The 17,578-nt window shown below is 35.0% G+C and overlaps 2 protein-coding genes across 2 annotated transcripts; one reads left to right on the top strand and one right to left on the bottom strand.

Annotated features, from left to right (window-relative positions):
* The first annotated feature begins 1,430 nt into the window (after window positions 1-1,430).
* Window positions 1,431-10,212, top strand: PKP3 (plastidial pyruvate kinase 3). The gene is made up of 12 exons (XM_059586446.2): window positions 1,431-1,832; window positions 3,152-3,436; window positions 3,737-3,902; window positions 4,670-4,804; window positions 4,906-5,016; window positions 5,145-5,233; window positions 5,663-5,725; window positions 6,820-6,995; window positions 8,432-8,534; window positions 8,768-8,916; window positions 9,682-9,790; window positions 9,873-10,212. Exons 1-12 carry the CDS (start codon window positions 1,608-1,610, stop codon window positions 9,984-9,986), a joined length of 1,725 nt encoding a protein of 574 aa, XP_059442429.2. The 5' UTR covers window positions 1,431-1,607; the 3' UTR covers window positions 9,987-10,212.
* Window positions 10,213-10,654: 442 nt separating this feature from the next.
* Window positions 10,655-16,289, bottom strand: NRT1.5 (nitrate transporter 1.5). The gene is made up of 5 exons (XM_059586445.2): window positions 16,211-16,289; window positions 15,930-16,044; window positions 13,107-13,324; window positions 12,245-12,807; window positions 10,655-11,983 (listed from the first exon to the last, which is right to left on the bottom strand). Exons 1-5 carry the CDS (start codon window positions 16,235-16,237, stop codon window positions 11,113-11,115), a joined length of 1,794 nt encoding a protein of 597 aa, XP_059442428.2. The 5' UTR covers window positions 16,238-16,289; the 3' UTR covers window positions 10,655-11,112.
* Window positions 16,290-17,578: the final 1,289 nt, after the last annotated feature.

Consider the following 17,578-nt stretch of genomic DNA (forward strand, 5'->3'; position numbering starts at 1 on the left):
ACAATATATAGATATTAAAAAAATATCAGTGAAAGAATGAATAATCAGAATGAACGGAGCCTCCCCTAGGTGTTGAGGGTGGCCTATATATATATATATATATATATATTATTATTATGAATGACATATGTTGTGATTTTATTGGCTCTAACATGACATATTAATGAAATTCGTTAATTTAATTCATTAATTTTTTTTATGGAATTGAAAATAGAGGCTAATTTATTATTTATATTATGTATTTTAAACGATAATTAAATTTTATTAAATTAATTTTTGTTCTAACCCTATTTTTAATCTTGTCCTTCCATGGACCAAAATCTTTCCCTCCACCACTTGCATAATCTGAAGTTGAAAAAGACGTTCTAAAATACATGCAATGAAGGGCCCATTGGGTTTGGACATTATAGGGACTTCACTTCTAAGATTTTTGTTCACTTTGATTTTTATTTTTTGAGAGAAGAAGTAAACTACTTGCCACGTGTTTGATGTGTATAGGCTAAGTTATGGGCAAGTGGGGAGTGTATTTTTGGCAGCTCCAGCTGTCATTTTCCAAACGATACGTACACATATATATACTCGACGGGAACAGAATATGCGTCTGTTGGGCACCAGATATTACGTGACCTCACCCAAATGTATGGAAGAAAAAATAACCGACAATTCTGCCCAGTTTTCTCTTTGAAGTTGGAACTTTAGTTGTCTAAGTAAATTATTTAATTATTGTAAAATTTGATTTGAAAGTCAATGATTCACAAACAGCTTGATATACTCTATATTTCTTCTCATTTTCAGATTGTTAATTATAATTAAGACTTGTTAATATTTTGGAGAAGCAACGTGTTAAAATGTCAAGCATTGAGAAATGTTAGAATAAGGGTTAATAATTTTTTTGGTACTTGGGTTTTGAAGTTTTTTAATTCTCCTCTTTAGGTTTTAAAACATGACAAAACTAGTACCTCAAATTTTAAAAAATATCGAATCACCACCTCCAATTTAAAAAATTCTATTGGGGTGGCCGGCTACCCCCAGTTTGACCTCTCAGCCACCGCCCTTGGGTAGCTCGGCCACCCTCAAGGGGTGGTTCGGCCATCTTCATAGAGTTTTTCAAACTAAAGGTGGTAATTCAGTTTTTTCTAAAATTTAAGGTACTAAATTTGTTATTTTTAAAATTTTAAAAAAAAATAAAAACATTAAAACTCAGGTACCAAAAAAGTTATTAACCATATTACAAAATTATTTAGAAATTACACTTTTCTTTATTCTTCCCATATTCTGCTATATCAAATTTGTGAAGAAATTGTATAATTGGTTTTTTTTTCTCAGAGATTTTATTCAAAATTCTCAAAAAATTATATAATTTATTTATAAAGTTTTTAATTTTGGTTAAAGGTTGTTCTTTTGATATTTTCGTTGCTAAGAGACGCAAACAGAGTGAGAGACGCAGGGAACAAGTCCAACTGTTCCAACGAGATTCTCTCTCGTCCTCGTCCGCGCATTCCTTCTCTCCTGCACGCACGCCAAACACAAAGACACGACACTCTTTTTATTTTGTCACTTAGAACTCTCCGCCACCCTCTGCTCTGCTCTCTCTCGAGCTTTCTCCAATGGCGACGATCAATTTTCCCACGAGAATGTCCCTGCCGAATCCCGACCCCATTATGGCCTCTGATCGCCTCGCAGCCTCCAAGCACTTGAGCGACTTTGTGTTCCAGTCGGAAGTGCCAAAAAGGAAATGCTTTCGGAAGCAAATCTTTTCTGTTAGATCGATGAGTATCACGGAGCAGGGTCAGCGTGGCCGGCTCACTTCTCCAAATGGTGCTCTGGGTGCTGTGAGTTTTGCTTTCTTTCTATTTCTGTATCTGGGTTTTTTGGGGTGTGGTTGATTTTTAGTGATGTTCTATGTTTGGTTGTTGGGAAAGTGTGGGAAAAGCGAAGAATTGGACTTTTGAATTGTGGGTATTCTTTTTTCGGTTTTTGGTTATTGGGGGAACTAAAGCGGCAGATGGAAAACATTTTGAATCATGGGCTTTTGATTTTTCAAGAGCTGAGGCAGCCAAGTTTCCTTGAAATTTGGATGATATAATTTTACTCTGTTTTGTTACCGAGAAAGCGTAGGAAACACAGAGAAAGAATCTTGAATAATAGAGGTTTCACTATATGGCACCTGATATTGCAAAGGCCTTCTCTAATACAAAATCTCTAGACAACCCTTCTAGCGTTAGTTAGGTGATCCTAATGACACTAGATTTAGAATTTTCCTTTCTTCTCCCTGCGATTCTTGGCAACCAAATATAGGGTGAACGTAATGGTTTCCTTAAAAAAATTTATAGCTTCGGCCAATTATTTTCTCTACTCATGCAGACTTGCTGACTAGTGTTAAGTAGTTTTTTCTGGGGAGTTAATTACTGTTTTTCATGGATAATTAGGTAGCGTTGAGTTATACTTTTCACATCAGTAACCAGCAGTGGGCCATATTTTAATAATTTCCATGTTGATTGAACACTTAAAATTCACTTTTATTGATGTTCCAGCCATGTTTTTTGTTGGAATTTTTTCTTCGTTGCCGCTGCATCATGTATAAAGTTGCATGATGCCATCTGAATCTAGGAGTTTTTCTGGAGAAAAAAATTATCTTGTCTTCAGATGTGGAGCCAGACCTGGACAAGAAGTGGAATGTTTTACCCTTGGTTTGTTTCATTATAAATACAAGAGGAGAAAGGGATAGAGTGTTCTATATATGATTATTATAGAAAGCTATGTGGAGCAAAAAAAACAAGGGGCAAGCCATTTATAAGCATTTTCCCCTCTGCCCTTGTACTGAACCAAACATAGCGTTGGTGAAGTGGCGGGGTTAAACAGGTTTGCATAAAAAATATCAATTCAGTGAAAAATTATATTTTGGTCAACATTTGCAATATTTGGAAGAAACTAATGATTTAAGTTAGGAACAAATTTTCTGTAATTTCTTATTCCTACTAATTGCAAATACGATTCTCTTATACAGAGTGCCTTATGCTTATGTAGACACATTTGTTGCAGGATTGAGATTGTTTTAATCCAATATGTTACTTATTCAATGTTTTTCCTTGTTTTGCAATTTGTTACCTTCCAATGCTCATTTTTTTAAAAAAAAATTTTTTTTTTCCAGGACAAGTTGAACTCTCCATTTGAGCTTCAGTCTAGTGATTACCCTCTTCTCGGTCAGGAAGGGATAGCTTCGAATGGTCAAAGGAAAACTAAGATAGTATGTACAATTGGTCCTTCCACAAGCACACGTGAAATGATATGGAAACTGGCTGAAGCCGGAATGAATGTGGCACGTTTAAATATGTCACATGGGGACCATGCTTCACACCAGAAGACCATTGACTTGGTAAAAGAATACAATGCTCAATTTGAAGACAAGGTTATAGCCATAATGCTTGACACCAAGGTATGCTAGCCACTTATTCCATTGTTACACACTTGCGGTTACTATTTCCACAGTTGAAGTAGATCAATGTTGAAAACTATGGATAATAAATTTTCATCAAGTTTTTAGGTTTTGTTTTGTTTTATTTTTGTTTTTGAAGTATCTGTTCCTTCTTTATTTCATGAACTATTTAGACATATGTATATGTTTTTTCTTTTTTTGATAGGTATATGTATATGCATATGTATTTTTTTTTTCCATTTTCTTTTCTTGGGAATAAACACACCCTGAAGTTTTTGATGCATTATTTTTTACATGCAGGGTCCTGAGGTTAGAAGTGGAGATGTACCTCAACCAATTCTGCTTAAGGAGGGACAAGAATTTAACTTCACTATCAAAAGAGGAGTCAGCACAGATGACACTGTTAGTGTAAATTATGATGACTTTGTGAATGATGTAGAGGTTGGAGACATACTGCTGGTTGATGGTAAGTATAGATGCCCCTCGTGGGAGCTGAATTGGTGCATGAGTAAACAGAATCTTGGGTTGTTATCCTATCTGATACAGAGTTTGTTGCGCATATACTTATTAAAAATGTAAAGAAGTCCTTGAATCATCAATGTTTTCTCTAAAGAGGATGAAAAATTCAATTCTGGAAACTCACTAGATTATTAATTTTTTGACAGAGTGCTTGAGAATTCAGATCTGCTTGTAGATTATATCCATTTTCATCCATCTTTTTCTCAATCATTGTTTTCTGATTAGCCATATTTGACAACTAGAATAATATTTATATTGATCTGGTTTCTAGTTAACCTCAATTTCTTGGGATTAGAATTAGTTGACTTCTGGGCAAGAACTGAACTATATTGCTGTTTTACACTGTAGAACACTAGTACTTGTTTACTGCATTTTTTTTTCAGAATAGGTGAATGTTTGTCGTCTAATGATTTGGTGGATTGCTACCCTTACATTAGTTTTTAGTTGGTAGTCCTTTGTTTCATATATACTTATAAAAAAAAAAGTCCTTTGTTTCATATATTTGATTTATTGAGTTGCAGGGACCTGAAAATTAGGTCTCATCTCAGAATCTGTGATTTTGATTTACATTAATTAAATTTCTTCTTGACATTGGTTCTTGAGACATAAATCCCCTCACAAAAATAATTTACTGAAATTTTAATTTTAAGCAAGACTCAACTTTTCTGATCTGTTCATTAGACCTGATGAGATATCTTTTTGTCTATGTGCTAGGTGGAATGATGTCTTTAGCTGTTAAGTCAAAGACAAAAGATGTGGTCAAATGTGTGGTAGTTGATGGTGGTGAACTGAAATCTAGGCGTCATCTAAATGTGCGTGGAAAAAGTGCTACTCTGCCTTCAATAACAGGTAATCTTCACTTTAAAATGTAAATTGTCTTGATTTGAGGTCTACATCTATCTCTGGTATTCATATTCACCATTTCAATCTGCTCTGTGTGTCATTCTCAGAGAAAGACTGGGAAGATATCAAATTTGGGGTGGACAATCAAGTGGATTTCTATGCTGTCTCTTTTGTAAAGGATGCTAGAGTGGTCCATGAGTTGAAGAATTACCTAAAAAGTAAATTTAATTTTTGTCTTTTATTTTTAATTCCTAGGGTTTGTTTTGGGATATATGTGTGTGTGTGTGTGTTATATTTGTTTTAATTTTTTACCTGTAGACTGAATTATCGCAAACCTCCTCTTTAGGTTGTAGTGCAGATATTCATGTGATTGTAAAAATTGAAAGTGCTGATTCTATACCAAATCTTCATTCAATAATTTCAGCATCTGATGGGGTTAGTTTTCTAATTTTCTTGATATTTTAGTTATTTTACATACAATATACAAGGAGAGAAAATTTAATATGCTATTTTTGTTGCTATCTGTCTAGATAATGAAGAAACATAACTGAATGGGAGATCTCTTCAAGCATAAATCTGATTAGGAAGGAAAAAGAGTAGTGCCTTTGGGAGACAAAAGTCCAAGGAAAAAGAAAATTTCTGTGGAATTTAGAATCTCATTTTATATCACTGTGGAATTCTTGGGTCAAGTCCATTCAACTTATAAGAGCATAGCGATGCATTCATGTAGTGAATATATAGATTATTTATTAAAGAAATTGTTGGTGCTAAGTATTTGTTTAGTAACAATCTCTTATGTGATCCTAAATTGTTCTAATATCATGCTCCCTAGATGCTTCTTAACTAGTTTTCTTGAATTTACAGGCAATGGTTGCCCGTGGAGACCTTGGAGCTGAACTGCCAATCGAGGATGTTCCTTTATTGCAGGTAAATTGATGTTAATAATTCAGAATAATTATGCAAAAGAGTCAAAATAAAGTTTTTTAATACATGCCTATTAAAACTAGGGAAAAATGTTCCAGAGATTCCTGAGATATGACTTTTTATCAAATAACTGTTTTAGGTTTAAATGTTATCGATATACTCATTAAGGTTTTAATTGTTATCAAATAGATCATTATGACCACCCTACGTTAATTTTTTAATCGTGCTGCCACATCATACCTAATCAAAAGGCAACACATGTCACTTTTGTAAATAAAATATAAAAAGAAAAAAGTTATATATATATATATATATATATATATATATATATATATATATATATATAAATATTAAAAAAAAAAAAAAAAAAACTGGTGGTGGCACGTTTGACATCCTGATGGTGTTTAGCTCCAGGATTTCACCTTGAATTTTGGTCTTGTATGGTTCTATGAGCTGAGATTTAAGCAATATAGCAGGGCCTCAAATTGGCTTGTAATGTGGCTTCTGCTATTCCTTATTTGAGTCACATGTTGGACTTGAAAAGGTTTTTCTGAACCATTGCATGTCGAGAGTTGATGAAAATCTTGACAGAGCCATATATCTCATTTCTACTTCTGAGCATATTCTTTGGCATCCTGGGTCCAAGTGTTTTTCAAACAACTCTGAGGTCTGCATCAACTTCTAAATATGTGGAGGTCTCCTGGCCTGTGTGTCATCTCTCGTTGGGCCTAGCACACTGATTGTACTGAAACAGAAAACAAAGATTGAGAAAGTAACTTTAGACCCCAAATAGTGCTTTTAAATTAATTGGATAATCAGTTCCTCTGGGGTCAGTTATGATGGACGGAATTTGTTACATGATACAATTCATCTTTCTTCTGTGTTAAAATTTCTGATCTTATCAAGCAGGCACGATTAATAATACTTAGTATGTCAAATAATTGAGCATGGGATCACTATCTCTACCCATCTGTCACCTTATTACGTCTTAATGTAATTATTTTGTTTCTCTTTATATTATTCTGAAGTTTATAAAGTATGATTAATGCTGTATTCTAAATCATCATTTAACTAAATCCTATGTTATGATTAAACAGGAAGAAATCATTCGAAGGTGTCACGGTATGGAGAAACCTGTGATTGTAGCAACAAACATGCTGGAAAGTATGATAAATCATCCTACACCAACAAGGGCAGAGGTCTCTGACATTGCAATTGCTGTAAGAGAAGGTGCTGATGCAATCATGCTTTCAGGAGAAACTGCCCATGGAAAGTAAGTTTGCTGGTCTATAAATGTTGGCCTCGGTAATTATTTTTGGTTCATATAATAATAGCAGTTCAAATTATGTATTTGTGATGAATGTGCTGCTTTAATGTGATTTATCCTTCCTTGTTTGTATTTTTTTTCTCTTCGGTTTGTTTTTTCTTGTGTGCAGTTATTGTTTTCTTTAAGCAGAAAAGGGTGTGGGATAAGATTAGGTTTATTAGGTTCTTCATGCTTTGACTGCTGGCTGATATTTGGAGGGTTTTTTTGTTATCAATATAGAAACTAGATTTTTCATCCATATTCTCTCAGTTTTATGTTTTACTTTTTTGCAAGGTGCTTATGAGTGCCTTATAGGTTAGTTTTAAGTTTTGATGTGCTTTATGCCACTCTTTTGACTCCACATAAGGAATATTTAACATCCTATCATCTTTTCGATTTTATGAATAAATCAATCTGTTAAATCCAAAGTAAGTTTCTTAGTTCTAAATGGCACAATTGTTAATGAAAAAAAAATAGAGTAATCTTCCTAAAATTTCCTTTAGCATATATATTAGATGTAGAAAACTTCTAATGAAAATCTTATTTATTATTCTTAAAAACGGTGGGGATAGTATATGAAAATGCAAAGTGTTTCCACTCTTTGAAAATGAACTCTTATTCTGGGATGATCCCGGAGGAAAATAAATCTTGTATTTATGGAGGGATGGAATACATCTACTCATTCTATCTGAACTACTAGACCAGCAGGTTTTGGGAAGATAAACCTGGCATACAATGCATTCAGTTGTCTATGTTGTTGTCGGGAGCATTTTCTATTGCCAAATCTGTTTTTCTTTGAAAACGTTGTGTGTTCCATTGGCTTTTGGATTGAAGCATTTGGGTTACTTTTACTCCTCAGACTATCTATATCTAAGGTTGATCATGTTGGTTTTATGGGGCCTCTGAATTGGGTGAACTCTGGTTTTGCTTGTCAGTTTGATTGAAATTAATTGTTGATAATTTTGGTAGTATGGATACTTTATTATCTTTGAATGTAAGAAAGAGCCATATATTATGGTCCATTTTATTTCACGACATGCTATATTTATTTCCCATTATTAAATACGGCCATGCTTATTGTACTTCTTTTGGGGTTTTTTGGGGGTGGGGGGTGGGGATACTATTTATTCATTTATACATTTGTTTATGTATTTGTTGTTTTCCTTCATAATGATGTTATACACTTCACTGTTCCATGGCTAAGAAGATATGCCCAAACATGGATCTCTAATAAAAACATCAATGGGGTTCTCTTACCATGCATGCTCTTTTTAATGTATGAGTTTCTTTTTTTTTTTCTTTTTTTTTTTTTTTTAATCCTCTTCTAAATGAATTTTTTATTTTTCTTTTCCTTCATATTTGAAATTGATTTGTTAACTGCATGTTAATAACAATGACTCAAGGTATCCATTGAAAGCTGTTAAAGTAATGCATACTGTGGCTTTAAGGACCGAGTCAAGTCTACCAATTAGCTCAACTTCTCCAAATCAATTGAGTGGCAACAAGGTACGCATCCATTACAATGAGAAATCATGGACGGTTTTTTGTGTCATTTAAGTTAGTTTAGGGATATGGTTCACATATTACTTTTACAGTATTGGGGATTTATGATGTTAGGTTAAATGAGAACTGAAAAAATGGATTTTGGTCCTGTGCGGCAGTTGCTCAGTTATTGCTTATTAAAATCCATGTTTAAGTTCTCTTTCATTATCTGACAAGTTGTTGGCATTCTTTCACAGAGTCATATGAGTGAAATGTTTGCTTTCCATGCCACGACTATGGCCAACACTCTCAATACTCCAATCATTGTTTTCACAAGAACAGGATCCATGGCTATACTTTTAAGCCATTATCAGCCTTCCTCAACAATCTTTGCCTTCACAAATGAGTGAGTTCAGTTGCAGTTTCACGTAGAATATTCTTTCAAGTCACATGTCTTGATTTCTTATGTGATCATAACCTGTATAAAAGCATTGATATTGGTAGAGATTACAGTACTAGCGGCAAGCATTTGTTTATCTGGTTACTTTGGAATGATTGACAAGCTGACATCTGTGCATTTATCATGTTGATATTCAATTATGCTTGTAGTTTGATTAAGCCAAGCTCACTTATATACTCAGTCTGGTGGTAGGCCTGGATGTTTTCTGTTTCGAGGACAGGCTTTTCCATTGTGAAGATATGCATGTGTCCTGAAAGAATTACTTGTCTGGCCTTGATCAATTGTTTTATGCATCTATGGAGAAGCTATACACTTTGTTTTAAAGGATTGCTTAATTTATAAGAGTCAAAAAGGCACAATTAGCATATAGGATTGTTAACCTTAGGGCTGACAGGATCAAAAGTTTCTGCTTTGAAACATCTAATGGCTTTTTTGTTATTATTTGACTCTGTAATGTACAATGGCCATGTTGAAACAAATTTACACCACAATTCTACAGTCCCATTAGAGAAGACCCGTGTGAAACCTGCCTAGGTTTTAGCTGCACTTTTGGCTTAGAAGAATCTATGGTCAACACCAACAAAAATGTATCTATTTATATATTCAATAACTTTTAACTCTTATTTGATTAGAATGGCATAGCTGTGTAATATGGCGATCATATGCATTCTTGATTCTTAAACCTATCTGACATGATTTCATCCTGAGCAGAGAAAGGATCAAACATAGGTTGGTGCTTTATCGTGGTGTCATGCCCATATATATGCAGTTTTCGGATGATGCAGAGGAGACCTTCTCCAGGGCACTCAGGCTACTAGTGGTCAGTGATTTCTCAGCTGCTTATTACCATTTTATACTTGAATTATCATCTTAGGGTTAAATGTTCTAATTCTATGCTTCAGGATAAGGGTCTGTTGAAGGAGGGAGAGCATGTTACTCTTGTCCAAAGCGGTGCACAACCAATCTGGCGTGTAGAATCTACCCACCACATTCAAGTTCGAAAGGTCCAAGGTTGATTTTGCTCTAGCGAAGAGGCATTTACTTCGATAGATATTAGTTTAGAGCAGCTAATATCTAACAAGTTTGGAAACCACAATGTTGGGTACTTGTTTGGAATTCAGTTCAGGATAATTCTTTCATTGATTTAGAATTATAGATAAGTGCAAAGGTGCACCATTGAAATTAATATTCGCAATCGTAAGTTTGCTTTGGTTGATATATAAGGTGCCACGTCATCATTTTCCATGCTTGTTTCAATTTTCTCAAGTCTGCCATATAGATACTGCATATTTACTTACCACCAGTTAGTTTCATTCTGATTCAGATGGTTCTCTTTCACCTTCTTGGTGCTACATTGGCTGGATGACCCACCTGAATTAAAGTGATGCTACAATTTTCTGTACACTCAAAATCATTTTCTATAGTAATCTTCCTTACTAGTTGGGTAGCTCAATATGCATCAGATTAAGATCTCTTAGAATTTTTAAGGTATTCTACTGAGCATAAATGGTTAGATTTCCTCAAAATTTATATGAGAAAATAATCTGAGACAAAGATTACTAATTGTTTAGCAACACACCCATATGCCTAGTAACCATTCTCAAAATATACATATCCTTGTCATCATAGTCTATTTAATTGTTTTCTACTAAAAGATCTGAAACATAGATTTGCGGGGAAAGGATGCTTTTATTAATGCCCAAAGAGCAGCTCTCATGCACAGATATGTTCTGCAGTTGCAGAGAGCAAAGTCATTTTTACATTAGAACTTCTGAAAGCAAATGTTACACCCATGTAGCAATGGGACCAACAAATCATGAGAAAGATGTTGGTAGAACTAGAAGGCCTTAAAGCCAAAGGTTACCCACCTCTTCAAACCCAACTCTACGTAGCCTAGCTATATAGTTACAAGAACATGGAGAGAAAAACTCAATTGAGTTTGGTGCGGAAACAGCAAGAAGAGACTGCAAGTGACTTAATTTGTAAGAGACCACTTGGACGAAAATGGATTTCTCTTACTCCATTTATCTTCAAGCAGGGGCACATGGCAGTTTATGTGGCTACCCCTTCCCACTCTTATTCATATAAGCTGGTACTGCAGGCCTTTATAATATGTCTTGCTGAAGTACTTTTTCATATGGATTATGCAGTGAAGTCATTTTCCTCATCATTCTCCTCAAATCTTCCTTCCATCTTGATACACTTGAACCACTTAGCACAGGCAATGTAGAGAGCCAAATCTACTGTTGTCAAGGCGGCTAAAAGGAAGTAAAACCTGTCTAAATGACCTTTGTTCAGATTCCCTGGGATCCATCCTGGCAAGTGATCCTCAGTGGAGATCTTCATAACAATGCTCACAAGCAAGCTGCTCACATAGTTCCCAAGAGAGATAGATGTCATGCAAAGTGCACTTCCAAAGCTTTTTAACCCATCTGGTGTCTGTGCATTGAAGAACTCCAATTGACCCACATACATAAAAACTTCAGAAGCTCCTATAAATGCATACTGAGGAATTTGCCAAAGGATGCTTAAGGAGCTTGAACCATCACAATGCTGGCAGTGTTTTTTCGCATACTTTAGTCTATAGCACTCCACTATTCCAGCAGAAACCATTGCCATCACTGCTATAACAAGGCCAATTCCCATTCTCTGAAGCTCAGTAAGCCCCTTGGAATCTGATTTCTTAATTCTTCCCACAAGCGGATCAAGAACTCGCCGGTAAAGGAAGATAAAAAGCGCCACGCTGAGTATGTCAAAGCTAGACATGCTTGCAGGTGGGATTTTGAAGCTTGAGATTGTAGCATTCATGGCAGCACCTTGCTCCACAAAGAGGGAAGCCATTTGTGTGAAGACCACCGAGTAGATTATGGTGCAGAGCCAAATTGGGAGTAGTCTCAGAATGCATTTAACTTCTTCCACTTGGGTAATTGGGCAGAGACGCCACGGGTTATGAATGCCCTGGTTCTTGTCATCAAAATCCCTCGATGTGATACATGCTGCCCTGTCCAAGAACCTACAACGTAGATGAAAATAAGCTTAAATACTTCTTGGTTGTTTTGTCAATATTACTTTAACAAGATCAGGATTCCCATCATGAAAATTGCAAAACAATTAAGTTGGTCCAAAAGTAAGGTATGATGGGGCTAAACTATATCTCATGCCCTGTTCTGCTATCTGGACCGACGAAAAAGAGCGCAATTTGATGGATCTTCAGGCAAGTATTATGAACCAAATTGATTGAATTATATGTCAATGATCGTGCTCTTATACTTACTTGAATCCATGGGTGTGGAGTATCCTTCTATTGCCATTTGTGGAAGACTCTTTTCCATCCGCAACATACAAGCCCTCTGCAGTTGGCGGCATCTCGAACCTCCATTTCTTCACCGCAGAAACTAGGACCTGGCAAAACCTGGAGAGAGGGTTTCCACTCGGCTTGAAGTGCCTGTACCTTGGCGTACCAACAAGAAACAAGACCAATGCTGCGAAGGCAGATCCTGCAGATGCCCAAAATCCTAAGGCCCACATCCCTTTGTCCTCAAAGAACACCAATATGGTGTTGGAGAAGAGTTCTCCAAGGTTTAAAGCCAGGTAGAAGAAGCTGAAAAAGGCAACTTTTGAGTGTCCTTCCTTGCTGTCGTCTTCATCAAACTGATCAGCTCCAAATGTAGCAATATTAGGTTGATACCCTCCATTTCCCAGAGCAACAAGGTAGATGGAGAAGTAAAATAACCCCATCTCCATGGTTGAATGGGTACCACATGGAGTTTTTCCATCCCCACATCCTCCAGGTCTGATCAAGAAGAGGTATGATGATAGTGATAGTGATATCAAACCCTGTCATGGAATGCACACATATAGGTACCATGAGAATGTGAAGACCATACAACAAAAGCAAAAAAAAAAAAAAAAAGGGAATTAGGGGCGTTTCTAAACGCCATTAACTTTGGAAAAAAGCGCAGAGAAACTTTTCTCGGCGTTTCCATTGCGCCCCCACAATACTAGGAGTTAATTTTCTCGGCGCAAAGTGAAACGACGAAATTTTAAAAAAAAATCCTCGGTGTTTTGTATAGCTATCACTCATTCTCTTTGTGATGCTTTAGTCTAGGAATAAATTAAAAATTGAGGAGGCTTACTATGACAAAAATGAGCTGAAATATTGCACATGTTTTGTATCTTCCCCAGTAGGAATCACTAAGGAAAGCGCCAACCAGAGAGAAGATGTAGACAGTTCCAGTCCATTTGCTCACGCTGTTAGCGGCATCAGCATTGTTTTCTTGCAGGACCCTTGTCAGGAACAACACCAAGTTCACTCCCACCCCAAAAAATGCTAGGGTAGCCAGACCTTGGTTCACTGTTGAATCATTGAACCAAGTAAATAATTAGCAGAACACAAAGTAAGAAGTACTACTTTGGCTAGGGAAATTTAAGCCTAAATGAACATTAAAAAAGAAACATGTATATATGCTTGGTTTGCTTTATCTTATGGGGTTGATGTGGTAGTATCATTTAGCCCTTAATTTTGTTTTTTTTTTTTAAACAATGAATGATCTAAAGACCGACGGGCATTGTTACATCAGCTTTACCCATCAGCCCACTGGGATGAGGGTGTAGCATGTAGTATTTTAGTGCAAATTAAGAAATGAGTAATGCTAGAAACCACATTTCTATCATACTACTCTTTCACCATGTTAAATTGGTAGATCTAATCAACCCTTACTTTAAAGAAAATAGTTGTTGAAAAAAGGTAAGAAAAGAGCAGAGTATCCACCCTAAAGCTATGTTCTTTTGCAGAAGAAAGGGAATCATCCATTCATCCTAACTACAACCTAGAGGATGTCAAAAAGTCATTTTCAAAATAACTTCCAGGCTCACCCTAAGCACCAAATGTAGTAAGAGTTTTAAGAAAGGTTAAAAGAGAAGGTTGCCAACCCTCTCCAAGCATACAAAAACATACTGCATGACTAGAAAGTACATATAAATCATGATCAAAATATTGATCTGCCAAATATTAATTGTTCTATCTTGTTTGCATGATTAAGCATATATCATTCATCATGAAATATTTGCACTCAAGCTATATATATTTTTATTAGAAAAAAAAAAAAAAAAAATTAGAAAAAAGCTATATATATTTTTAGCAACTTGACAAGTACATGAGAGGTATCTATCTTTAGGTTAATTCCTTTTAATTAGAAGCGTGACAAAGAGCACAAAAGAATGATCCTTATTGCCTTGAGTAATAAAGCAAAAAGCATTTGTTCTTTTGCATGCAATAGTTGCTTTAGGGCCAGCTATTTCAGTTCCAAATGACATAAGTAAAATCTTTTTTTATATTTTCCCTATCTTTTTAATTAATCCTCTTCCACTAATACTTTATGGAAGTGATTTTTCATGTCATTACTCATTAGCCAGATAGTGGGGCATGTCATGCATGTGTGAAGGGAGAAAAAAAAAAAGACAAGAACACATTTTATACATCTAATTGTAAATTAGTATTAATTACTGTACATGAAAGGTATAATTTTGGCCTTCCAATATATTATGATGACCAAACATCTTACAAGTGATTAAGACTAGTTTTTAGGGTATAGGCCCCCAAGTAATTTTTTTTCAAAAAAATAAATAAATAATAAAAATTAAGAAATTGGGTTAAGTAAAATTAATTGATCATTACCAAATCATATAATTGGTTACTTTTCATATTGATAGAAAAAATATTTTAAAAAGATTGAAACGAAACAAATTAAAAAACATATGGCAAACACACAACATATATACTCATACACTCGATCAATTTTCTGATAAATCTCGCATTTGAGACCGTATAAACTTCACTATTCATTATTTTAAACTGTTCAAATTTTTATATTATTCAAACAACGAACTTATCCACACGTTTACCAACACACAGAATAAGCACCAATATTCTCACTTATTCGAGCTCTTTCTTTCTCAACCTTCTATTATACCTTTGATTTTCTGTTTTTTTCCTTTCTCTTTTTCTATTCTTTTTGCTTTTGTTTTTGTTTTCTTTTGGGACAAGAAAGTGGAGGAGTTGCTAAATTCACGTGGGGGAGGAGCGGCTCAGCGGGGGCTCGGCTTTTACTATCACTTTCATCACTTCATGCATTCTTTCTTTAATGTAAGCAAGTGCCACGTGGCAAATACCCACGTCATGCAAAATCAAGAACCTGATTACGTGTCAGCCATGTCTAACTTCTTATGCATGCTTTCCTCACCTTCTTTCTCTCCCTCTCTCCCTCTAGAGAGAGAGGCATGTCGTCTACTTCTCAAAGCTGTGACACCTGGTTAGGTTTTCAGTGCCGAATACTTGCACCCAAAAATAAAAAAATAAAAAAAAACCCTTCATTTATTGTGCTTTGGTAACAAGGAGCTCTTATCAAAATTGTTCTTTGTAACTGCTTATCTAGATGGATTGTATAGGGACAAAAACCTCACTCAACTCGATCATGATGCATGTATGCACTGACACACATCTACATGTATGTATGTATGTTGTATTCATCATTTATATATGCATGCATGCGTGTAATTTGTATGTGAATGTGAGCATGATGGGTCTTTTAATTGCGTTGGGATTAAGCAAATAAAAACAAGATGGATATGCCTGATATATAATGCACCCATACTACTAGGAGGTTGGATGCTAGTCCTTTTTCTCTGGTCGGAAAAAAGCAGAGCCACTTTGAAAATGACTATGAAGATGAACTCTGTATATATATATATATATATATATATATATATATATAAATGATTCTGTAATAGGATGGGATCATCGAAAAGGTTGGATAAATTAATGGGAAAATCGTATAAACAACATGAAAAGACAAAAAAAAAAAACTAAGAAATCTTGTTTATTAAATTAATTAAACTCTTTCCCTGATCTCTTAAATAAGATCCTTTTAAAAAGTCGTCATGTGTTAAAAGCTGCTTACAAAGTATGATAATTCCAGCAACCCATCGTCCAGATTTTGCTCTGATTGCAGGGCGGCCATGCCAATCAACGCTTCCATCAAAAGTGCATGCTTCTTGATCTTCTTTGAACTTAGCCTGCAAATTCTTAATTATTATTATCATCATCATCACACAACGTACAACTATATGCTGCTTTGCAAGAATGCAAGTGTGATTGATTCTTTCTGTATAAACAACAAAATTTAGAGAGAAATATGACATGCTATGGTATAGAGAAAGGAGAGGAAGTGCTTTCACTCACCTCTTTGAACAGCTCTAAGCAGGCCATTGATGAATGAGCTTGAAGTTGCAGGGGATGTGAGAGCAGAGGAATGTGGGGGTGTCAGAGAAGAGGTAGAGGTTGGGACGAAAAATGAAGGGGGGAGGAGGTATAAATAGAGCAAGGGGGAGTGGAATGGACGGTGGAGATTTAGAGAAAATAAAATAGGGACAGCCAAATGCCAAATCATCCAAACTTTTTCATGTCTCAATTTGTTTGGACTGAGAATGGCATTGGAAGTCTTTCTTAATTTTCTACCTTTTGATTTTAAGGTGGGATTGGGAAGGTGCATTGCTTCACAGTATTTAATGGTGTCTCTCTTATATATATCCTAGTTGTCTCTAATTGGGTAATTAGTTTGACATTTGCAGATTAAAAAATATGATAAATGTTATTTAGTAGACTGCTATATGACTGTTATATGATTTAGATGATGTGACAGTGAAAATCAACACTTGATTTTTCTTTTAATTAGCTCATGTTGATGCAAATGTTGATTTTTCACTATCATGTCATCTCAGTTGTATGTTAGTCGTATAACAGTCTACTAAATAGTATTACTATTTTTTTTTTTTTTTTTTTAAATATACTCACAAATGTAAACTCTTAATATGCTTTATTTGTGAGAGTAATGAGGTCAAAAGAAAGTGGAAGGAGAGGAAAGTTAAAGTAGGTGAGGCAATTAAACCTCCCCTAGATAGGAGGGAGGCTGAAGAGAAAAGAAGAATGTTAATTAAGATATATAATCACATGAATTTTTTTGGACAGAATAATCTTTTGGTCTCAAGGGATTTTGTCTGCCCCACTTTCATGATTCCTTCCTCCAAAGTAAATGAGTAATAATATAAGGATGACTAGAGTTCTTTCAAATGTGACATGACATTTAAAATCACCAATAAATTAAAATTCAATAATGATCATCTCAAATTTAATGGTAATTTTAAAAGACTCGTCACATTTGGGAGGACTCTAGTCCTCTTTATATCGTTACTCAAAACAGACATATAGCTAGCATTAGTAAACAAGTCGATCTATTGGTAAAAATTGAAGTAAAAACTCATTTCATCGATCAAATTAATATATAGCATGGAGTACAGAAGAGCTATTTTTTTTTGGCACAAATTGTTTCTTTGTATCAAATGGTAATTAGGGACATATTTCATTTTTTAATACAAAATGAACTTGATCACATTCTGGAGCTAGCCCACAAAAAGTGTTAAATTAATCCTTACTTATCAAAAGTTTAAGTGGCTGGACTATTTAATTTAAGTGAAATAGATCAAGGGTAAATGAGAGAGATAAAGTTTAAACTCAAAACCTTTACTATGATGTTATGTTAATTAAATCAAA

This window comes from Corylus avellana, chromosome 3, assembly GCF_965113065.1.
Source record: "Corylus avellana chromosome 3, dhCorAvel1.hap1.2, whole genome shotgun sequence".
Classification (NCBI taxonomy): Eukaryota; Viridiplantae; Streptophyta; class Magnoliopsida; order Fagales; family Betulaceae; genus Corylus; species Corylus avellana.